Genomic DNA, 25,432 nt, shown 5'->3' with positions numbered 1-25,432 from the left:
TTTCTGCCGTGTTGAATCGAATTCATACATTTACATATATTATGTTAATGTATTGAGCATGCGTAACTCAAGGCTGACCGTGCAAAATGGCGTCATGGCACCTGCGCGATTCCATCGAAGAAGAAAGCTCATCTGAAAAAGGGAAAATGTTCGCAGGAAACTACATGGAAGTACTGCAGGAGAGCTATTGCAGCTCTGATGATAGCATTGATGAAGAAGTGCACAGTAAGGAGAATATTTTGGTCACGCGTATATTCGTCCGCCATGTTGGATACTCTAGCTTTATCATATTTTCTGCTGACTGACAGACATTGCAGTATCGACTCTGAATTAAGTGCGGCACGAGTGCGACGTCTGAATCAACAGTCGCATTTCTGCCGCTCTTAATTGAATTGAATTCGACACGGCAGAAGTTCGACGTATGAACCGGGCCTTAGTCAATATTGCTCCTACTGAAATCCAAATAAACGTCAAGAAAAGGAGAACACGGGGAAATCACTCTTGGTTGCTTGGCACAGATCTTTAGTGTGTTTACAACTGAATGAGAAGCGTGCGGTGCGAACGAAACTGCCCCGAAACAAAATGTTCAAAAATTAGTTTCTCTACGAATATTTATCCTATCGAAGCGATTGAAGTATATTTGTAAAGCTTGAAACACGTAAAATAAGAAAAAAACATTGATTGTTGCTCAGAAACGCATTAGACTAGTAAACAGCCAGAAAAGTTGCCTAAATTGGTAGGAGTTGCGTTCAAGTTAACAGAGAAAGAAAAATTCACCGTCGTTTGCTCATGTTCTCCACAAATTCCTTAAATTAGGTCATTTCACGTTGTTGTTTTGCGGAGGACGGCAAAGAAATGTATCAAAATTTAATTGCGGAGTGATTGTTTTTGTTCAAATGTTGTTGCTACCGTCGTCGTTGCTTAACAGGGTTCCCAGACTTATTTGGCGCTCGGATAAAAATGTTTGAAAAATCACAACTCAGTCAATATTGCTCCTACTAAAATAATTCTGGACCTTGCAAAAATTTTAACGCTTGGTTGTAGCCCGAAACATCAGAGCGTTTTAAAAAACTTGTGCGTGTTTATACAGTCCAAGCGCATGAAGGCAGAGCGGCGCAAATGCATTGCATGTACACGGCTCAAAAACAAAATGTTCAAAAAATAATTTATCTGCTAATATTAGTGGTATCACGGGTAAAATGTGTAAGGCTTGAAGCACATAACATAAAGAAAAAATAGCGATTGTTGCCTGGAAGAAAGCATTTTCGTTTACAAATGATTTGTAAACGACCGTCGAATTACACGTCATGATAATGTTTTTGGTGTGCTGAGCAACTGAGTGACCCGAGGAAAATGTTTGGAAATTCAAAACTTTGTCAATTCTGCTGCTATAGCAATACTTCTAGTCTCTATATAAACGTTAACGAATGGAAAATATTGGAAAATAGTCTTTGGTGTTTGGTAGAATTATTTTAGAGCTTTTAAACTTGCGTGCGTTTACAAACACATGAGAGCCGTGTGGTGCGAATAAAAACAACACGACCACGAAAAATATTTTTCAAAACTGATTTATAATTTCTACACGAATATTGATGGTATCGAGAATTTACAGTGCGTCGCACTGTAATTGACAATTGAAGCATCTGTCGGTAAAGCCTTAAACACGTAACATAAAGAAAAATTATCGATTGTTGTCTGGAACTGAGAAAGCATTTTCGTTTACAAATGACCTGTAAACGGCCGTCGAATCACGTAAACATGATATTTTCTGCGAGAGCAAGATAGCTCCCGGAGAAAAATGTTTGGAAATTCAAAACTGTGTCAATTCTGCTCCTATAGTAATAGTTCTAGTATCTAAATAAACATTAACAAATGGAGAATACGGGAAAATAGTCTTTGGCTTTTGGTACAATTATTTCAGAGCTTTTAAACTTGTGTGTGTTCACAAACACATGAGAGCCGTGCGGAGCGAATGGAAAAAAAAAACTGTCATGAAACAAAATGTTCAAAAATTAATTTCTATACGAATATCAAATGTATCGAGAATTTAATAAACGACTAAAGTATCTGTGTAAAGCTTGAAACACGTAGCATAATAAATTATCGATTTTTGCCTGGAAGAAATTATTTTAATTTACAAATGATCTGTTTAAACGGCCGTCGGAATTACGTAAACATGGTATTTTTTGCGAGAGCAAGTTATTAAAATAGCTCCCGGGGGAAAATGTTTGGAAATTCAAAACTGTGTCCATTCTGCTCCTAATTATTAATAATTCTAGTCTCTAAATAAAGGTTAACAAAAGGAAAATGCAGAAAAATACTCTTTGGTGTATGGTAGAATTATTTAAGAACTTTGAAACTTGTGTGTGTTTACAATCACATGAGAGCCGTGCGGTGAGAATGAAAAATACGGCCACGAAATATATTTTTCCAAAATTGACTTCTCCTTGAATATTAGTGATATCGAAAACGATTAAAGTGTCTATGTAAAGCTATTTTAGAGTTCTGAAAGTTGCCATTACTGATCACGAACGGGTGATATAGACAAATGTGAGGCTTCTTTAAACTTACTTTTCCGGCCGGCCTGCTCTAACTTGCTATCTATCGCTCGCTTTCACGTTGAACTTTGCTTAATCGTCCCCGCTTTTCTTATTTCTTTTACTCTCTCTTTCTCTTCTTTCCACGTTTGTCAACATATCCAACGAAAACATATAAATTGACTTTGTATTTTCTGTTCTTTATCTAATCTGTTGTAAACGCACCTCGCCATGCAACTTCCCGCCAAACAAATGCGGGCGCATTAGCATTGTGGGATTGCGTACGGTCGGACGCACGGGTGGAAAAGTGACGTCATAACCAAACCCAAATTTTTCGCTTTCACGGGTTACCAAATTCTCTTAGCTATGGGGCTACGCGCGCACGCCTCCGGTGCGCGGAGCTCCGCTATAACTACCAAAAAAAGGAAGCAAAATAAAACCGAGAAAACAAAAAACCTCGGCCAATGAATAATGATCTCACCAACTGTCAATTACTTTACTTAAACTGACACCGACTATTTCCAGCTGCCTTTTTACAGCACTCGTATAACACAGGAAAATAACATCTCCTGAAATTTGGTGTGCATCCTGGCCAGTTTTGACTTCTTCTTTGTGAATTTTGGTTAACTCTTGCATTTCATCGGTATACGTTAATTTTCTAGAGATTTCAACTTTAATATGTAACGTCTACCGTACGCATGGGCACATAATAACTTGCAAGAAAATAGTCGTCAATTAATGTCACAGTCATGGCATTTGCTCCCTTCTCTCATCCCCCCCCCCCCTCCTTTTTTTTTCACTTACCAGGGATAAAGGTAGTGTGGTTTGCTTGAATATAAGTTGCCTTGAATCCACAATATTGTTTGCTGGAACTACCATCAGATACAAACAGCACCGACAGGCTCTCAAACATTGAGTAATATATTACATGATAACGACCACATCTTCTTTCATCATTGTAACCATCAGAAGAGAAGCCATTTTGAACTTGAAGATAATCACAAGAGCATGTTTGACAGTAACTTTTAATGTGCATGTATTCGATGATCATCACGACGTGTTTTCCTTTACTTGCTGTGATTTGCCAGCGGCATTCCTGGTTGCCTGGGTAATTTCTGGGGTAGAAAGGACTGGTGATGACTCCGGATGTCTCATTCAGGACCGCCAGCTTTGGACACACTGCAAGACAATAAACATTTACTTTAGGCAATCTCGATTTTGCTGTAAATGGTACAGTTTTTACAATTGTCTCCCGATTTTTCTTACCTTTCGAGGGTATACCTCGGTCCCGAGTTCATAATTGCAAAAAATCACTTTTATTTGAAGTGCTTTTAAGATTACGTGTATATTCAAACCGTAACATTTTCTCGGGAGATTTATAAGGAGCTGTTCAGTTAAAAGTGTCTAAAACACTTATTCTCCTGTCCTCGAGTTCATCAATAATTGAGACTGAAAGCCTCATCAAATTAAAATTCAATGATGTGGCATTGAGCGAGGTTTGCTTACGTCAACAACTAAGCCATATTTGTCATAAATGAGTCTTAAAATAAATTGCTCGTACAGCCAACGACTCTCGCGGGATTGCGAGAGTCGTTGGCTGGATTTAAAAGATTGAAAATCCAGATATTTTCTCTGAGGAACACCTTTCGGAGGCTACCCTAAAAAATTACTCTAAAGAGTTTTCCATGAATTTGAGGTAAAGAAAAGAAAACACAGATATTTGAAATAGGGAAAAGAATGTGTAAAAATCCCTCTCAACATTCTTAAATTCATGCATGATTCATACAGAGATAAACAATGGAAATCAATGCCGTGCAGTATTATGTACATTTCGTCAATTTTGTTCAATAGTTTGTGCTTAAATAAGCTTCTCAGAGCAATCCATATATTTCATTAATTGCTATGTTGCAAATTCTGGCAACGTTATATTTAATTAACTATTTTGTGTGCTGTGTACCGTCAACTCCCTTTATTACGAACACCCTCGGGACCGCGAGATGGTGGCCTATTAGCGAGAGTCCGTAAAAGCGGGAATTCATTTCAGTGAAACGTCTGTAATTTATTTTTGCCGGGGATTTAGCTTCTGTCCGTATTATCGGGGTGTCCGTAATAGCGAGGTGTCCGCAAAGCGAGGGTTGATTGTAATAAACTGGCATCAACCAAATAATGTTCGCCGCTCATTTATACTTTGCCAACCGATATAAAACCATTTTGTTAACTTGCCTGTTTATTGGTTTTTCAGTAGAAGCAGGTGAAGCAATTTCTGTAAATGCTGGGGTAACTTGTATTATTTGCGGCAGATTTATAAGGAGGTTTTCAGTCAGAGGACCGCAGGCAAGTAACAGGTCCTCCCTCGCCGTTGAGCGCCCCCTCCCCCCCCCCCCCCCCCCCGCCCTCATTATATTGTCTATTGTCGCCCGGTGCAAGTCTGCTTTGTGGTAAATTTTGAATTTAGAGGTTACTCTGGGCAAGAAAGTAACTTTCCACTTATTTTCAAATTCATTAAGTAGAAATCATATTGTGACATTCTGTTTAACTGCTATGAAGGAAAATCAGTAAGGCAACTTACCTGAATCGTAAGTGATGGCCATGTAAGATGCATTAAATCCTGAGTACTGATCAGTTTGAGATGTAAATATCACTTGAAAGAAACTGCCAACAAAGTACACTGGCGCAGGAATAGACTGACCATAGAGCTGAAATGGCTGTCTGTTATCATCTGAAGCTACATTTGTGATGGTGACACGAGCACTGTATGGATATCGATCCAACACAAAATGATGGAAAGTCAGCTTAATGATGTAGCCACTAGGAACTGTGATATTCCAGATACATCTGCTGTATTGAGGGAAGTTGTTTGGAAAATTGGGGCTTGTAAAGAATCCACTTGATCCAGTAAGAGATTCCCCAGAGTCACAAGCTGTGAAGGAAATTAGCATTTTAGGGCGCGATTACCCTCAGCACTGCGAGCTGTTGTTGTTGTTGTTGGTTTTTTTTATGCAAGTTAATTCCAGCAAATAATTAAAGAGCCGTTGTTCCTTCAGTTGCATAACTCTCAAAAGTTACTCATTCCTTAACTAAAGGCGTGTAAACAAATTTATTTCTTCTTAGACAATAAAATACTTCTTTGAATGTTAATATGTGAGACATATATTTTGAACTGCAGATGAAACATCAAATAGAAGAAAGATTCTCGCAGTTAGTACGCAACCGGTAAGCGGTTGCGAAGAGAAAAATTCAGGCTTGAACGGGATTGAAACCATGACCTCTGCGATCCCGGTGCAGTGCTCTACAAACTAAGCTATCAAGGCAACTTGGAGCTGGTCATATTGTACAATACCTCTTTTCTTAGATTGTACTTGTAGTATATTGCTAACCTGATGAAGTCGGAGATGGGGTTCCGGCGTTGGGCGTAGTCGGTGCTGGGCTTGATGAGTCTGAAAAATAATTCATATATCGTAAATGAACGGTATTTAACACGTTTACATTCAGTCTGTTCAAAAACATTAAGAGGCTATTTTCAATGTGGGGTAAGGTCCGAACAACCTTTCTCAAGCACTTTTTTGGGATGACCTTCAAACTAGACGGGAAAAAAAACGAAGCCACCATGATGTATAAGGTCCACCATAGATTATGCCAGAAATATCTAAGTGATCTGAAACCACTCATTATGGCCTGAGGAGTGTGAGCCAAAAGAATTACTTCGTGCCTGACTTCAAAAATGTTTCGGTTGCGGGGAAGGGGGGCAAGGCTATAGAATGTATTACCTGATGAAATAATGAGCTCTCCCTCTCTGCACTCATTTAAGACTGCCTTAAGGGTCTTTATTAGTATTAGCCAAGTGTTAGTTGGATAGTCAGTCAGTCAGTCAGTCAGTTAGTTAGTTAGTAAGTTAGTTTGTCAGTCGGTTATTTATTTATCTTTTTATTTATTTATTTATTTATTTTTTTGCTTGCTTGCTTGTTTTTTTAGTTTGTTTTTAGGGCAATTTTGGGCCTATTAGGTTTCTCTCTTTCTGGTAGTAGTACCCGGAGCTATTAGGGATTTTTAGAGTACTAAATTAGGAAAATAAACCAAATTTACCTAAAATTTTTCGTCCAAAATCCTCGTCTAATTTACATTGCGTAATCATCTTTACTTGCCGAAAACCGCTAGCATCACGAAAATTGATGGCGTCACAAATGGTATATCATTTCTCCAGGGTATCGAATTTTAGAGTTAAAGAATCCAGACACTAATCGCAAAGAGTAGGGCATGGAGTTCCAGGTGTGCTGGTCTGGTCTTTGTGCTATAGAGGGCTACTGGGTTATCATTCTCCTCACTGTCATGTGCTACCCTCTTAAAACAAAGTCTATTGGTTGATTGATTGATTGATTGATTGATTGATTGATTGATTGATTGATTGATTGATTGATTGATTGAATTCAACGGAAAGTTAATGGTTGCTGCTTGACAAAAGCCTTATACGTTTTAACCTCATTCCATTTCGTCTCTTACAAGGTGTAGACGACGAGGGTGAAAATGGTGTTCTCACAGTTATTGTTAGGCTTGTTTCGGCTGAAAGAGATCAGATATACTGCAATGTCACTGCAGGTACGATGTGGCAGATAATTTTCATGTTATTTCTCACTTCTTCAGGGAATGATGATTCAATTATGTCTCATAACCCCTTAAACTTTCTTTTTATTTACATAATTGTATGTACATTATTACATTATTGTATGTACATTATTGTTTGTACATTATTGTATTATTGATTTTGTACATTATAGCGATAGGAGTGTCTACAACAAGACATCGTTTTCAAGAACGGGGAAAAAGTTTTCTTTTTATTTCTGTTGTTACATTGACGGTTGATCCCTCGTGGAGTTTTAAGGTCAAATATTCTACTTTTTGGTCCTTAAACCAAGAGAAAATATATTATTTTGCCAGACTGTAGCATGGGAATTTAAGCTTGGAGCCTTTTATTGCCCTCCATCTTTATGGCATGATATTTCTCTATTATTGGCAAAATTTGGGTTGCATGCGATAAATTATTTGTTTCACAGGCGGATATGAAGATGTCACATTTTAAACCTATATTTTCTTACTTTAAAGTACCTTGAGAGTAGAAAGCTTACTAGAAATTGCCAGAGAACATTGAAACTACTTCTTTTTAGGCTATTCTCTTTTTGACCGAGCGAGTAAAATTATCGTTTGCCGGCGAACAATAAATTAAATAAAAAAATGTTAAAGGCCGGGTTAAGGGAATGTAGTTTGAGATCATAATAGCGTTGTCGAGACATTTCTTCTCTATTGAAATTGCAAGTAAATGTTTCCGTATCGTAATGTGGTTCTACCCTTTTGAGTCTGTGGATGAAATCCAAGAGAAAATGCTATTTTCTCTCGATGAAATCTGAATAAAAGCCACAGAAGAGCAGTACGCTCTTATGACGCTGGTTTTTGTCCTTTTTATGTACTCAGGGATCTGACGTTTCAAAATGGAAGCTACTGATGCCACCTTTTCTTCGTTGCTGTTAATTAGTAAGCGGTAAGCTTATGCGGAGATATTTTATCGAGCTGTTTCTCTTTCACCTTTTGTTTGTTGGTTTCTCAATGAGCCCGAGAAGTATCGCAAATCTCTATGGCAAAATAAAAAAAAAATAAGCATGACCTTTGTAAGATTTTCACTTCTTCAGTCGACATTTCTGTTTTTCTTTACGAGTCTTCAGCCTGACTGAATTGATTTTACCTGACCAAACGTTTGTGTTTGATGTAGTCACACTTGTTCAAAAATAGCAAAATGATACTTTATTTCTTGAAAGTGCCTCGTAGATCTTGCATGGAAGCATAATTTTTAACAAACAAAATGTTACCTGACAATGACGAAGTAGTTGGGATTCCTGTGCTCCAATTTGGGATTACTCCTGTTGACGCTAATGACGACGAGTCTGCTGCGGATGACACCAACATAAAGGGCCCTGGTGGCGATGCGGATGTACTGTGATTAATTTCTGCACTGGAGTTCACTGCCAGTGAGGAAGAGATGCTTTTTGCCTGATTGCTCGAAACAGCAACTGGTGTCGACACCATATCAGAAGATGACCCCGGAGTAGAGGACACTGAAGGTAATGCAGCTCTAGTTAGATATATTTCCAGAGTGGAGCTTACTGCTACTGATGATGAACTACGTTCTCCTAGGCTGCTTGAAGAAATTGACGTTGAAAATATGGACGAACTTTGATCTATTGTCACGCTCGAGTTCATTTCCACAGATGACGAGCTGCGTCTCGCGCGACTGCTTGGAACAACAGCTGACAGCGATACCACTTGAGAAGAAAACGAAGCGCTTTCCCTTGCGAGGCTTGCGGGAAACGAAGGAACAATCGTCGAAGAGCCAACTTCTGCGGATAAAGATGATGAAGGTGTTTTTGGAGTTCAAAATTCAAGGAGCAAGGAAAAGGTGCAAGAACGGGAAAGTGGAGGGAAATAATGGGGGAAAGCTTTTAAGGGAGCACCAGAGCCCCTTCCTTCAGTTTCCCGAAATGCCGGCTCCTCATCGTTACTTATATTCAGGTTTTTTTTTCTTGTTTTTCTTCAACAACCAACCATTCAGAACACCACTCACCGTTCGTCCACCATTCAAACTTTGCGTTTTGTTCACTTTGAGGCTTGATTCAGTACAGAGTAAAAAAAAAACAAAACAAAACAAAATTATTCGTACAAAAAACACCGCTCTCTCCAAACAACAAAAACCAAACCTGACGCCATGAAAGAGAACTTTCCTGTAACAACTTGCACTCTTCCAGTGGTAAATAGAAAAAAATTCATGAAACGTAAAAAAGGATAGTCCTTGAAAAAAGCTTTCAAAATTACAAACAATCTCATTTCTTTTTCATCTCTTACCTGTCAAAGACCAAGAGAGTGGAGATCGTGTGATCACAGATGTCGCTTGGCTCGCTTCTGCTAAAAGACAACAGATACATATCGCAACCTCAATGCACATACAAAAAGGCAGGTTCATTTTCACTGATTTTTCTAATGGGTGAAATCCTAAAGTGAGACCGCGAAATGAAAGCTACTGAGAGGTACTAGCTTATGCTCCTGTTCATTATCTTGTACAAGGTTGTTCTACGCTTTGAGTCTGTGAATGAAATCCTAAAATGTAATAATTCCTTTCAAAATACTGAGCAGCACTTCTCCCTGGTGTTGTTTATTATGCTGTACAAAATGCGTGTTAAATTTGAGTCAGTGAATGTAATTATAAAGTGTCATCATTTAAATGAAAGCCTTTGATAAGCACTTTCCAGCGGCGTTGTTTATCATGCTGCACAAGGTGGTTCTGACTTTCGAGTCTGTGGATGAAATCCTAAAGTGTTACCGTTACTGTGCAATACTTTCCAGTGAAGCTGTTCATTACGCTATGCAAGGTGGCTCTAACTTTTGACCGACACAAAACATTTTAAAGGGAAGCTACTGAAGAGCACTGCCGGAACTTGTGTTAAAAGATCTGTGAATTCCCTTGGTGGATGAGATCCTACAATGTGAAAACTCTAATGAAGCATCTTTGGTCGTATGTATTACGTTGTAGAGAATGTCTTTTTTTTTTTTTTGTCTTTTCAGCTCCACGATCAAGAAATATGAAAAACTTGTTAACACAAATTAACGATAATTTACACTGTAACTTCCTCAACATTCTTATTTTTCCCGGCGAGTCTTCAACAAGAAATAGATTTTACCGTACCTAACCTGTCACACATAAGCAGCTCGATCCTTTATTGCCCCGGATATCTTGGATGAAATTGTGTCTACTAAAAATCTCTGTCCATAAGTTGTATCCAAAGTTCCAAAGACTATTATTACCTGTTACTGATAAGGTAGTTGCGGTTCCTTTGCTTGAATTTGGCATTGGTGCTGTTAACATTGGTGGCGATGCCACTTCTGCGAGTGACGTTCCCAACACATAGGACACTGACCGCAACAGGGATGTGTTTTGATCTATTGACACACTGTAGTTTACTTCCACTAAAGAAGAACGGCTTTTCGCCCGACTGCTTGAAACACTATCTGATAACTGTACCACTGCTGAGGATAATACGTCGAGTACGGATGTACTTTGATCTATTGTCACCCTGGAGGTCACCGTCACAGATGACAAGCCGCCCGTTAGTAGTCTGCTTGACATAATTGGCGTTGGGGATATGTGTTTACTTTGTTCTTTGGTTTTCACGCTTGAGCTCACTGCCACAAATGACGAGCTAGTTGTCGCTTGGTCGCTTGAAACAGCAGATGATGGCAACATCAATACTGCTGAGGAGGACTTTGCCACAGAAGACACTAATGGAAATGTAGATACACTTAGTTTCTTTCACTTTTAATATTTCTTTGTTTGTTTGTTTTCTATTTTTTCCAAGTAGCGCTTCCTTTCGCTCGGCACTCAACTCGAGTGCCTGAAAAGCCTGTCAGGTTCGCTTTCAATTGACCGCTATCCCGCATAACGCACTGGAAATAATAGCCTCCCAGGCAGTCGTTTTTAGGGGCGTCGTAGTCTCCTTCCTAAAAACGCCCCTAAAAACGACTATTTGGGAAACTATGGGGATTACAGCAGTTTATTCGTATCTGTGATGATGACACCCCTCTTTTCAGAGTTATTAAAATAACGTAGACTCTTATATGTACTTGGGTAGTGATTAACAACCGGTTCTCCTGGTCTGGTCATATTGAATCTGTCCGAGGCAAGATTAGCACAAAGTTAGGTCTACCGCAAGAGTTACATGTTTTTAATAGTTTTAATTTACCTCTTTTTTATTATGGGGATATAATCTGGAGCAAAAGAGGTAATGCCACTTTGATGTCTGAGCTACAAGTGTTGCAACATAAGGCCGCTCGTTTTACATTAGATCTCCCTACCTATTCATCTGCATCTGAAGCGCTAAAGAGACTTGGATGGAAGCCCCAAGTGCGCCGTAGGATGGAGCATTATGCTGGTTTTTTATATAACCTACTTAATAATCATTTTTGCCACACTGTTCCAAACTTATTTAATGGGAATTCACTTGCTGGATAAGATTCTACAATGTGAAAACTGTAATGAAGCATCTTTGGTCCTATGTATTATGTTGTAGATGATGGTTTTAAACTTTGAGTGAGTTTGTGGATTCAAATGTAAGCTTCTCTCCAGCGTTTCCATTTCTCTTTTGTTGTAGTTGTTGTTGCTTCTTTTACTTTTGTCTTTTCTACACGATCAAGAAATATGCAAAACTTGTTAAGACAAATTATCACCGATAATTTACACTCTGACTTCCTCAAAATTCTCGTTTGTCGCACTTAAGAAATAGATTTTACCGTACCTAACCTGTTCAAAAACCCGCAGCTTGATGCTTTATTGCTCCGGATATCTTGGATGAATAAGCGTCTACTAAAAATCTCTACCCATAAGTTATGTCCAAAATTCCAAAGATTTTTACCTGTTACTGATGAGGTAGTTATGATTCCTGTGCTTGAATTTGACATTGATCCTGTTAACACTGGTGGCGATGCCACTACCGCGAGTGGCGCCAACACGGAAGAAACTGGCGGCACAGGGGATGTGTTTTGATCTATTGATACACTGGACTTCATTTCCACTGAGGAAGACCTGCTTTTTTCCCGACTGCTTGAAAGAACATCTGATAACTGCACCACTGCTGAGGATGATACGACGAGTACGGATGTACTTTGATCTATTGTCACCATGGAGCTCACCGTCACAGATGACAAGCTGCCCATTACTAGGCTTCTTGACATAATTGGCGTTGGGGATATGTGTTTACCTTGTTCTTTTGTTTCCACGCTTGAGCTCACTGTCACAAATGACGAACTCATTGTCGCTTGGCCGCTTGAAACAGCAAGTGATGGTAACATCAATGCGGCTGAGGAGGACTTTGCCACAGAAGAAACTAATAAAAATGTAGATACACTTAGCTCCTTTCACTTTTAATTCTTTCTTTTTTCGGTTTGTTTGTTTGTTTTCTATTTTCTCCAAGTAGTGCTTCCTTTCGCTCGCCACTCCACACGAGCGCCTGAAAAGTCTGTCAGGTTCGCTTTCAATTGACCGCTATCCCGCATAACGCACTGGGAATTATAGCCTCCCAGGCAGTCGTCTTTAAGGGCGTCGTACTCTCCTCCCTGATAACAACCCTAAAAACGACTGTGTGGGAGGCTATGAGAATTACAGCAGTTGGCAATGACACGTGACCCACTGCCTTCAAAAGAGTCGGTTAAAGTCCCAGGCGTACAGGCATTTTGTTTCCAAGGAGGGGGACTGGGGGCCGTGGACCATTTGTTTAAAACATTCTGAAATTTTTACGAAACAATCGAAAACAAACGAGGGTCATACGATGTACTAGTATAGGCCTACATGAATTAATCTTAAATTTGAATTGACATCGAAAATATTATTACATAATTATGAATCTAGCATGCAAGTAGGTAACGTTACAAATTGAACACTACGTTAAAATAAATAACTCTCCCTGCTATTGAGACGGCCGAAAATAACACTAATACGATCCATGTTACTGTAGAGGTGGCAGATGCCTTTTCAATGTCAATCATTACGATGTTGCTGACATGCTGCTGCCCCATGGCGCTGCAGAGGATGCCCATAAACTCGGCGAATTTTTAATCTGCGCAACGCACTGAAGGATCGTTCTGAAGAACACCATTAGCAAATGTCACTGCAAGCATATGCAACACATTGGAAATCTCTGGCCGCTCATCATGTCATGCATTGTCGGCAGTATTTCTGAAAGAGTCATGGAGCCGAATCCACGTACATTTTCTCCTCGGCTTCTAGCATTTCGCCCGTTCATTTTGTAAAATTTATTGGTGGGAAAGAAACTTTTTTTATTATGTGTTTCACTGTGACAGATATCTCCCAAAAGCAAAGAGATCGTCAAAGAAATTGTCGCGTACCTATCATTGACAAGTAGTCACATGACATTTGTCTTTAAATTTTGCCATTCCATAGATAAGCATTCTCAATTTTTTCAAAAACCAGTTAGTACAAGAGCGAATTTTGTTTGTCTTTGAAACATTATATCCTGTTCACTCAAAGGCGTGTATATACCTTTACAAATTAGAATGGTTACTTATCATGTGGCATAGTCTGAGCCTGCACTCCGGCTATCACAACTGTAAAGGGAATTTAAGTATAAACATTAAATATAAACTAAAGAAGAATGCACTTTACTTCATAGCCGCCATGCTGGTTTACCGTCAACAAATTAAGGGTCCACAGCTAGCCTCTCAACTTCGTCCGAAGTGCCCTGGGAAAATTCAAAATGGCGGACGGCGAAGAACCTGCTACACGTTGTAAAAATACTCCATGAATTGAAGAGTATTTTGTCTCATGAAACACTTGATTTTGGTCTTCGCTACACTTCTTCCGGGATCAAATATGCGGCCTATATTTGATAGCGGTGACAAAAATACTTTTGTTTCTGTTTAAAGTGACAAAATACTTCACGATTCGTGGAGCATTTCTGCAGCGTGTACCAGGGTCTTCGCCGCCCCCCATTTTGAATTTCGCGAGGACCCTGAGGCCGACATTGTTAGCATGTTTTCTGTTATGTTACACTGAGACTGCCATATGAGTCTCTAGGGATTAGTAGCATACGCGCTGTACTGAAAGAAATGGCAGGTGAAATAACTGGTCAGGTTGAAATTTACAAAGTGTTCCATACTAACATAAACAGCCTGTTTCAGTCTCCAAAATTACGAATAAAGAGTTCCTGTCCACTAACATGGCCGCAATGACGTCACATGCAAGCCATCAATGAAATACAAAAACTCAGTTTCTTCGTTTACTTTGCAACGTGAAGAATAGTTGTAACTAATTGAAAAACAACTAAAATAGAAAAATACTTACGGGAAAGCAGGATTAGCAAACTCAGAATGACAATCCTTTTCTCCATTCGCTCTAATGGGAATAAAAACTTCAATTGAAAGAGAACATGCTACAAGTCATGACTAAAACCTGTACCTTTTTGAGGCAATAAAGTTATATTAATATAAATTACCCCAAGAAACGAGGCGCTTGCACTAAATGATCACCTTTGATTCGCATCGGAAAGGTGTAACAAAGCTGCGCAAAACAAACACCTCTGACTACCTTTGACATATCTTGATAGTAGCACTTTTACATCAACTTTAACATCAATGGTGTTATACCTTTGGGACGTGTGAAAGGTACCTTTGCACAAGTAAAAAAAACACTTGGCAAGACTTAAAGCCTGCCTTGAACGTTTATTAAATTTACCACGTTTGACATAATAAGTCAAAGCTGAGTTAAAAGTGAGTGGTTAAAGCGATATCTCGTAAAATGTTATGAAAAACTTGGTATCTTGCAAAGGGAGTTGTAATCGAAACGATTTGTGTTGTTGTTGTTTTGTTGTGAGCCTTTAATATTGAAATCGGAAATCTACAAAAATCAATTTTTCAGACTCGTCGAAGAGGTCATATACTCACAGAGTTTCCCCAACAAATAAATGTTTTGTGTTAAATATAATTTTCAGAAGAACATGTCGTCATGTTCTCTTGTTTCATTTCATCCATGAGTGCAAACATTTACTTGCATTTTTCTGTTATTTACTATAAAAAGTATTAGGAAAAATTGTCAAGTGTTTAAATAAAATGCTTGCTTAATGAACTTTTTTGATAGTTTCGTTAGTGCCCTCTAGTGACTTGGTGTCGTACACCCAGAAAGGATGAAAAAGACTTGACCCCTAGGAGGTGGCCATTGAATGGTATCTTTTCTACAGTATCATAGGATATCTCTGGATCGATGGCAACTGGCCCCAAGAAGGGGGGGACTCCTCTCTTTCTAAGGGCAATGATTGCTGATAAATAAGAGCCCACTTGTAAGCTTTTTGTGCAATGAATCGTTATAAAGTATCTACTTAGAGATTTAATTAATTGATGATTAATACGGTGTTCTTCCATTGAAAACCATTCTGGACTTTTCGAAAAAACGCGCAATTTTCAAAGTCACCGGTTTCATTTCACTGGCTTAGAATCTTTATCGACGCTTCTTTCAATTAAAAGCTAATTTTAAAATGCATTTGTATGGTAAAGGGCAAATTGTAGGTAGCAAATTTCATGAGCTCTCGAACATTTTATATAACAAAAGCTAAGTGAAAGTGAACGTGTTAACTATTACATTCCAATAAAATGTGCACTTGGTATGTAGTAGCTAGGTTAAGGAATGACACAAAAGGGAGGGCCCCCCCCCCCCCCCCTATCCTTTGAAACTTTATCGGGAACCCGGGGAATGTGGATTGGTTGGTTTTATATTAGAGATACATAACCTGTTTTGAAAGAACTTGAACGGTGCGCCTGATTACGCATCATGCGTTGGTCTAGTACATGTATAAGGAAGGGTACAAGACGGGTTGTTTGTCTGGTGTATAGGACGCTTCTTCGTCGAGACGCATGATCCGTATGCCCGTCTTTACACCAAACGACCTAGTAGGCAGTCGTCGGACTGTTGTCCATGACTTAGCACGTTTACGAACATTTTTATCGGCGACTATTCAATCCAATTCGTGAACGGCAGACACGGCCAGTATCCCACAGATATAGCCTGATGCTGCTGCCTTTGCAGCTGCCTTTCTCATTGCTGGCTTTGCGTTGGCTTTGGCTTTCAGCTTTGTTTCCCCTGCTCGGAATGTCTGACTGCACATCGTCTTCCATTTGCCTCGATCTGTAGCAAGTGGCTCCAAGTTGTCGGTTGTCAGACCAGTCTCAAGTATGTCTCTCTTGCAAACATCCCTGAAGCGTAGCTTAGGTCTGACAACAGGACTCGAACCAAGCTCCAGCTCCCCATACAAGAGGTCCTTAGGGATTCGACAATCGGCGAACATGGCCCAACCAACTCAGTCTACGTTGTCTGAGGAGGGTGTACCTTCTCTTTCAAGTACGGCACTGTTGGAGACCTTATCAGTCCACGAAATAGACAGCAGGCGGCGAACGCATCTCATGTGGAAGATGTGCAAGCACTTCTCTTGCCCAGCATAAGTGGTCTAGGACTCGCTGCCGTAAAGTAAGGGGCTCACAATGCAGGCACGATAGACAGAATTTTAGTCTGTATATTGAGTTCATTGTTCTTTCACACTCGAGCGGAAAGCTTGGACATGTTGGTTGCAGCCTTTCCAATTCTTTTTCCGAGCTCCACATCAAGAGAGACATTGCCAGAGGTGGTAGAGCCAAGATAGGTAAACTGCGAGACGACATCCAGGGTGTAATCTTTGATGGTTAGAGCAGGCGTATCTTCGGAGCCTTGGCACATGACTTTTGTCTTCTTAAGGCTTATGTTGAGGCTGAAATCCTCGCACGCATTAGAGAACCGGTCGAGAAGGTTCTGGAGCTTTTCTTCACTATGTACGTCAAGGGTAACATCATCAGTGAAGAGAAAGTCGCGCAGCATTACCTTGCGAACTTTGGTCTTTGCTAGAAGGCGTGCAGGGTGGAAGAGTGTCCCATCAGAATAGGATGCCTTCATCAGCTGAACTAGCTGAACTGAACGCGTGTTTCAGGAGGACGGACAAGAAGATGTTGAAGAGTGTTGGAGCCAGTACACAGCCTTGTTTCACGCCACTGTTTATGCCGAATACCTCTGACATGCTTCCATCATATTGCACAGTGCCCCGTGTCCCATCATGAAATGACTTGATGAAGCTCAGGAGTTTTGGAGGGCAACCCATTAATGGCAGGATCTTAAAGAGCCCATCTCTACTGACCAAGTAAAAGGCCTTTGTTAGACCGATAAATGCGATGAAAAGGGGCTGTTGTTGCTCTCGGCACTTCTCCTGGAGTTGCCTCAGGGAGATCATACCCACTGTAGAGCGCTTGGAGCGGAAACCACATTGGGATTCAGGGTACACACTCTCAGCGAGCTGTTGTAGGCGGTGTAGTGCTACTCGGGCAAACATTTTTCCAGCAATGCATAGTAGTGAGATGCCACGATAGTTATTGCGGTCGTTGCGGTCACCATTGTACTTGTACCGGGTTATGATGTTGGAGTCTCTCGTCTCCTGTAGGACTGATCCCTCCTCCCAGCACCTGCAGAGCAGCTGATGGAGAGAATCAAGCGACTGGCGTCCACCACATTTGAATACTTCAGCCGGGATCCAATCCTGTCTTGGGGCCTTGCCATATAATATCTCCAAGATTTCCTTTGAGAGTTCTTCTTTGGAGTGAACGTCATCTAACTCAAGCAATGTGGGAAGCCTCTCAATTTTGTCGAGAGCAGAGGGTGAGACAAAATTCGTACCACCATAGAGCTCACTGTAGTGCTCCGCCCAGTACAACATCAGTTTCGACTTGTGAATAATGGTCTCCCCGGTTGATGTCTTCAGTGGAGCGCACTTTGACTGTGTAGCTCCAATTGCCTTCTTGATGCCCTCAAACAAGCTCCTGATATTTCCAGCGTCAGCGACTGACTGGATCTCGGCACAGAGACTCATCCAGTGGTTGTTGGCACAGTTCTTGCATTCTTCTTCTGCACGGCTTCTGGCCTGGCAGAGTGCTTCCGGGTAACGTTTTGAACGGGTATGCTGGTAGTTCTGCAGGGCATCCCTTTTTTCTTTAATTGAAGGTTGAAGGATCGCGATGTTTGCGTTGAACCAATCTTGGCTTTTGGGTTCCTTCTTACCGAAAGTCTGCAGTGCATGTGTCGCGTTCCTGATGTGTTGCCAGTGATCATCTGTATCGAGCTCTTGGCAGTCCTCGAGTTTGGTACTCAGGATGCCCTTGAATAGTGAGACTTTTTCAGGGATGGCAGTGGCAATAGTATTGATGCGAGTTTTGGCAGGTTGCTTAACATGATGAAATTTCTTTGGGCGCATCTGTATCTTTATGCAGACAAGGGAGTGAACAGTGTCGCAATCAACACCTTGGTATGCTCTCGTTATGCGAATGCTGTTGAGATGCTCCCGTCGAGAGATGATGAGGTCTGATCTGATGCCAGCTTTTGGATCTGGAGTGCATCTACGAAAAGCTATGTGACATCTTTATGCCAAAGAATGTGTTCCTAATGCAAAGATGATGGTAAGTACAGAACTCCAGCAGACGTTGCCCATTATCGTTGCATTTGCCAGTACCAAAATGACCTAGGCAGTTGGGCCGAGAGGCTCGGTCATTACCCACTTTTGCATCGAAGTCACCAAGAAAAATCAGTGCTTCGTTCTTCGGAATATGCTTGATAGCTTCATCGAGTTGGCTGTATAAGGCATCCTTAGCGTCAGAGCTAGAAGTCAAGATTGGAGCATAGACAGAAAGCAAGTTGGTGGTGCCTGAATCAGTGTGCATTAGACCCTCTGACTTGGTTGAACCTGGCTCCACCATCTGAGTCAGCTTGTTGCTGACAGCAAAACCGACTTCATACTCTCTAGGTTCGTCTTTGGCTTTGCCATGTCAGAAGAATGTGTACTCCTTTTTCTTAAGGCTTCCCGAACCAGCTAGGAGGGATTCCTGTAAAGCGGCGATGTCGACGTTGAGCCTATCCAACTCTCTGCTGATGACAGCTGTCTTGCGTAGTCAATCAGTGTCACGTATATTCTTGATCAGGCCAGTCAGCATCGTTCGAACATTCCAGCTTCCAAGGGTAAGAGCTTCTTCAAGTAGATCCTTAATTATTAGGTGATAGTGTCGCAGTCCACTTGTCAGTCTGTTTCCAAGCTTAAGTCCTGCTCACCCCAGTAAGATAGGTGGAAGGCGGCGGGAAAGCACCTTATTGACTGGGGGCTGCCCAGTTTAAGAAGGAGATAGGGTTAAACAGCCCCTCACACTGTCCAGAGTGACCTCTGGCGTCTGGCTCTATGCCAATCAAGCCATGACTTAGAAACCGGTACTGAATACCACTCCCCGGTTTGATTCCGTTCTGAGCAGAGCCGTGCGACATGCTGAAGTTGGCTCTCCAGGCGCTAGCCTGTTCGATGTGTATGGAGAGACTGGTTTGCCCATGTCCCAGAATCCCCCTCTCGGTCTTGCTGGTAGAGTGCGAAGGAAAGGCGTAGCCAGTATGTTCGGGACCAGGTCGACTGCAGGAGTTGCCAGTTACCGATATACCATCAGACTGCCTAATGGGGCTCCACTCCGGTTTTTCTGTCGGGGTTTACTCCCTTAGCCTTTGGCCATCCCTAGCTACCACAAGGCAGTGGGACCGTATCCGTGGTCAGGGGAGGTTAAGGGTGTGCTAACACTTGCCCAAAGTGTCCACCCAGGTTAGTGGAGGGAAGGAGGCGCCCTGCTGCTCCATTCTAGATCGGCTCCAAGCAAGGTCTAGCTCACGACCTACGAGATGCATAACCAGGAGCTCAAGGTTGTAGATTACAAGTATTACAAGTGAAAACGTGGCTTCGGGCCGCGAAAATGCGGTCGTAATAACGGGCTGGTCGGACTAACGAGGTTGTAATACTAAGGAAATGACTGTAATTTCAATACATTTGGAGCACGCCACCGAAAACTTAACTCGTGCCACCCGAGTACACAAAACGAGACCGAGGACAATAACTCGTGGCTTGAAGTCTTATCTCTCGGCCCATCGCGACCAAAAATATAAAAAAGAATTTGATAATGCTACCGAAACCTTAACTCGTGCCGCCTCACAGCCCGAGTAATAAGAGTAGACTTGTTCATTCTTTATGATAAGCTACTGGCCAAGTGTTGCACTGGTAACTAATAAAAGTGCACGATCGATTGATCAACCATGAAGTAATCTTTCTGAGTCATATCCGAAAACAATAAGTTTTCTTTGTCATAAGAGATTGCTTTGGAACTAAACCAAAACATTTGTCTGTTTGTTCTGTGGTGTACGTTAAATTAATTAATGAATTTTATTTTCATTTTTCTATTAATTTCAGCACAAATGATACTGATTGATGCGGAGGCCATAGGCTTTAAGTGTAACCTTGACACCAGTATAAAGGCACAAAACACATCGTGAACACTTGCACAGTTATTTAATCCTTTTCCCGTTTTATTTTTATTATTATTTTTTCCATCGTGAAAAACGAATTCAATGAAAGCACAAGTTCAGCCCACAGCGTGTTCCCTCCAAGCTGATTAAATCGCTTATCGATAGCCATCAGACGATATTTAATCAATCAAGTGTCAAGCAAAATAGTAAGGAAAAAAAACCTTCGATGACGTTTTCTGAAAACCCGTTTTGCTATCAATCTGACACTGACAAATAAAAATGAAACGTCATCAAATGCTTCTGATTTTCTTGCTGCTTACTATGTTCACTTTGGATACCACATTCATAGTGTTATTAACTGGGGGGCGTAGACAGAAGAATGAAAGTATGCCCTGATTATGTAAATCACGATTGATTGCATAGATTTGTGCTAACAGGAAATGGCAAATAACGCTTACTCTTTTGGTCCAAAAGAACCGGCGAAGGAAGCTTAATATCAAGATTACTGTCGGTTCATCCACTGCTCCACGATCATTGATTGTAATTGTGCTGGGAACCGAAGAATCAACTGAACCTTTTTCATTTTGTGCTTACGCTTCATGTGCTTGCATTCGTTCGTCTGGGTTAATGTGGTGTAGCCTGTCTGCTTCTGTTAGCAGGTGTGCAAGCGACGATCATAGGCGAACTTGACCGACTAGTTCTTGCAACTGAGTTAAAATAGTTATTTCCTAATCAAAAAGGTTGCTTACCTCTCTGTCTTGAGAAACTCATTATCGTTGTTTATCAGTCGAGAAGCCAACCTAAAGGGTCTCTACTCATCTGACTTTTCTCACGTGATCAGGTCTTTCGTAGCCAAAACATAGTGAAATAACCATCGATTATTGGTTACGAAACACCGCTTAACAAAAGAAACAACATCCTTTGTCATGATAGTTATAATTAATAGTTTGCTGCACTATTATGTAGCATAAGTGTTGATCGTCTGACAAACGATTACTCCCAGCTATGATTTCAAACCACGGTGACTAACACCTTCCATGGCAATCTCTTGTCATTGCTTAACTGTATGTTGACATTGCTCAGATAATACCTAGGTTACAATGATAAATCAAATTTTTAAGCGAGTTTTTTTATAGTTCCTTATAATCTGCTGAGGGTCTTTTAAGGAATTCAGTTACTTGAGTTGAGATTTGCAACAGGCTCATTTAGCAACCGACTGTATGGGGATCTCAGATAGAGATGCGAGTCATGCGAGTTGTTATATCACAGTCTAAATTCTATAAGGTTGTCTTACTTTCTACCTTTGACATCTTTCAGCGATCGTAGCTTATGTTTTGTAACTTGAAACACAATGCTCTTCTGAATAGATCAAAAGGGGAGCCGATCTGAACCCATAAATGGATAGCATCATGCGCGAATAAACAGTTTGCATCAAAGCGGTAGTCACACCCCTTGCCCACGCACGAAGGAAAGAAATTTATGCAATCTTGTTTTTGAGCGCGTTTCCGATGCGAGGAAATTATCAAATCCGCTTTAAGTAGAAAATAGAAAATCTGATATAAACTACAGTACTAATGAAAGATTAGGGGGTGGGTTTGATATTCTCGATCCCAGGACCTCAGCCAAGTTCTCTTTGCCAAGTTGGTTGTGATGTCATCCGCCCCTGCATAATCTGCGGGGATGCCAGATACGCGTCCCAAGATTCATTGATTTGTTGATTGTCCCATACAATCTCGACTCCAAACACAATTAGGAGTGCGTTCTTTCTATGTCGAACGTAACAATACCAAGATCCTATAAATACTTTTTTTCTTTTTGGATAAAAGAAATAAGACTTGCTCATTGAATATGATCAGTTACTGGCCAAGTATTGCACTGGTAACTAATAAGAGTGCGCGATCGATTGATCAACCATGAATTAATTATCTTTGTCATGAGAGATTGCTTTGAAACTAAATCAAAACATTTTTCTGTTTGTTCTGTGGTGTACGTTGTATTAATTGATGAATTTTATTTTCATTTTTTCCGTTGATTCCAGCTCAAATGATACTCATTGATGCGGAGGCCATAAGCTTTAAGTGTAACCTTGCCAGCAGTATTAAAGCACAAAACACATCGCACAGTTATTTAACCCTTTTTCCAATTTTATTTTTATTATTTTTTATTTCATCGTGGAAAGCGAATTCAACGCAAGCACAAGTTCAGCCTACAGCATGTTTCCTCCAAGCTGATTAAATCGCTTATCGATAGCCATCAGACGATATTTAATCAATCAAGTGTCAAGGAAAATATTAAAAACGAAAAAAAAAGCAACCTTCGATGAGGTTTTCTCAAACCTGGTTTGCTATCAATCGAGGCACCTATAAATAAGAATAAAACGTTATCAAATTCTTCTGAATTTCTTGCTGTTTACTATGTCTATTTTGGGTGCCACAGACATAATGTTATTAACTGGTTCCCCTTGCGTAGACAATAGTATGAAAGTATGCTCCGATTATGTAAATCACGATTGATTGCACAGGGTTGTGCTAACAGGAAATGGCAAATAACTCGAAATCCTTTGGTCCAAAAGAACCGGCGAAGGAAGCTTAGTCTCACGATTACTGTCGGTTCATCCACTGCTCCACGATCATCGATCATGCTGGGAACCGAAGAATCAAAACCTTTTTCAATTTGTGCTTACGATTCAGTGCTTTCATTGGTTCGTCAGTGTTAATGTGGTGTAGCCTGTCTGCTTCTGTTAGCAGTTGTGCAAGCGACGATCATAGGCGAACTAGACCGACTAGTTCTTGCAACTGAGGTAAAATAGTTATTTCCTCATCTAAAACGTTATTGCTTACCTTTCTGTTTTGAGAAACTGGTAATCGTTGTTTATCAGTCGAGAAGCCAGCTTAATGAGTCTCTACTCATCTGACTTTTCTCACGTGATCAGGTCTTTCGTAGCCAAAACATAGTGAAATAACCTTCGATTATCGGTTACGAAAAACCGCTTAACAAAAGAAACAACATCCTTTGTCATGATAGTTATAATTAATAGTTTGTTGCACTATTATGTGGCATAAGTGTTGATCGACTGACAAACGATTACTCCCAGCTATGATTTCAAACCACGATGACTAACAACTTCCATGGCAATCTCTTGTCATTTCTCAGATAATACCAAGGTATGATTCATCATACTTGCCAAGCGGCTTCGAGTCAACAAATGGAAACCACTCAACTGAGGAACACAAAGAAACACGACATCATGGTTAGCACATTAAAGTGCAACTATCCCCCAAATTTTCTTTCGCTAAACGAAAACTCCTAATTGTCGTGATTAATTGTACGAAAGAAACTTTTTCGTAGCAATTTTCTTTACATTTTTATGGCCCGTAAAGCTTTAATTTTTTTTTCAGTGGTTCTTTTGTTCACCGCCTCGCAAGAAGGAGAATGGGTCTCCGTGTGATGTCATCAAAGGACCTTTGAATGCAAAGTTGTTGCAAAGAGGCAGAATTGTTGATCATTGGAGGCGAATTGTATGATGCCTGAAGCATGTGTTGTCTTTGGTTGTAATAATACAGATGAAAAACATTGGGTTTACTTGCACTTCAAAGTTACTCTACCTTACAAAATAGGTAGAATCACTTAGCTCAGAGTTCGAACGACACTTAATTCATTTCACTTCACTTATTTATTTGATGTTACCTTGTTCATTACATGTGCCTCCTTCCCACGATGTGCAAGATCCTTCCTTCCTTCATCACAGAAATAGCATAGTGAAGACTCATGGTTCCTTGCAGCTTCAACATCATTTCAAACTTGAAAGTAAAATGAATTTAAAAGAGAAAAATTCCTTACTTTTAATGGCATGTACCATTAAAAATCGGATGTAGAGAGACTTTGACTGGTCAGAAAGTCTGGTAGAAGAGGCCTCACAGAGACGGAAAATAGCGGGAAATAAACCTGATATTACGATTAAATTGAGCGGTTTCCAATTGAGTGTCGTAAAACCAAAACCAAAGTAATTACTCTGGCCAATTGCAACACATGTAAACAACACAACAAGGCCAATCAGAATTCTAACCAAATACATGCAACTGGCGCCAAGCGCGGGATAACGCGTGCGGCCAAACACGATTGGTTTTGGTTTGGTTTCCTATTGGCTGGGAAAGTGACGGGAGTTTGTCAACCAATCACCCAGCGTAGTACTGCAAAACCAAAGCAAACGCGAAATTACTTTCGTAACCGCTCTCAAGACCAACAGAATCACGTATATTCAATTATCGACATCTAAAAGAAACAATTGAACAAAGGTAGCTGAGATAAGAAACTCTCTAATAAGGATTTAGACAAGTGAAACAGCAAAAAAGCGAATAAAGTACATAGAGACAGTACAAGTTGTTATCGTAGGACTAACATAGGGACTATAAATAAATACATTTAGGGAATCTCAAGTCACTAGTTAGGAATCATAAGTCAACTCAGGCATATTAAGGCATGGCCAAAAGCCTAATTTGCATAAAAAATAGAAAACAATCATAACATTTCGCACATTAAACAAAAAACTGTCAAACTTGGTAGATATATAAAACTTGAAGACCTTAACTGATTTTTGCTTCAAAGTGATAAGCATTTTGGTCACGTGACCTGTAAATGATCATTGATTGTTAAAGATCTTCTAAGCCAAATGGGGTATATAAAATTAAATAGAATTAAATCCCCTTTGGTCTCATACGTTTACATGTCAAGGGCTTGAAATGAATTAGCCTTGTTTGCGTGTCCACATTAAATAGCAGTACTTCAATTAAGGGAAATAGGTCACGTGACATCAGAAATGGCTTAATAACTTCTAATAGAAATGACAGGTACCACCATACAAGGCTAATTAATGATGAACTTTGATAGTCTAATAGTATAACACCCAAAAAGGTTTGATTATAGTTTGTTTTACATACCCCGTTTTACTTTAAAGATT

The 25,432-nt window shown here is 40.3% G+C and overlaps 1 protein-coding gene across 42 annotated transcripts in view; it reads right to left on the bottom strand.

Moving 5' to 3' along the window:
* Positions 1–21,279, bottom strand: part of LOC146459758 (cubilin-like) — a 407,624-nt gene extending 386,345 nt beyond the window's left edge. For 38 of the 42 annotated variants that reach the window (XM_085088973.1, XM_085088977.1, XM_085088980.1 and 35 more), the window contains exons 1-4: positions 21,225–21,279; positions 14,428–14,478; positions 11,984–12,454; positions 10,380–10,853 (exon numbers count right to left, since the gene is read on the bottom strand). In XM_085088973.1, the coding sequence (XP_084945099.1) occupies positions 10,380–10,853; positions 11,984–12,454; positions 14,428–14,478; positions 21,225–21,246 (1,018 nt within the window). In that variant the 5' untranslated portion in view covers positions 21,247–21,279. Of the gene's footprint in view, positions 1–9,422; positions 9,483–10,379; positions 10,854–11,983; positions 12,455–14,427; positions 14,479–21,224 lie in introns of all 42 variants that reach the window. The other 4 variants (XM_085088960.1, XM_085088961.1, XM_085088967.1 and 1 more) reach the window with 4 other exon arrangements.
* Between the last annotated feature and the right edge of the window lie 4,153 nt (positions 21,280–25,432).

This window comes from Pavona decussata, unplaced genomic scaffold (assembly GCF_977016875.1).
Source record: "Pavona decussata unplaced genomic scaffold, jaPavDecu1.1 SCAFFOLD_217, whole genome shotgun sequence".
Lineage (NCBI taxonomy): Eukaryota > Metazoa > Cnidaria > Anthozoa > Scleractinia > Agariciidae > Pavona > Pavona decussata.
This window is presented reverse-complemented; position numbering and strand designations above follow the sequence as displayed.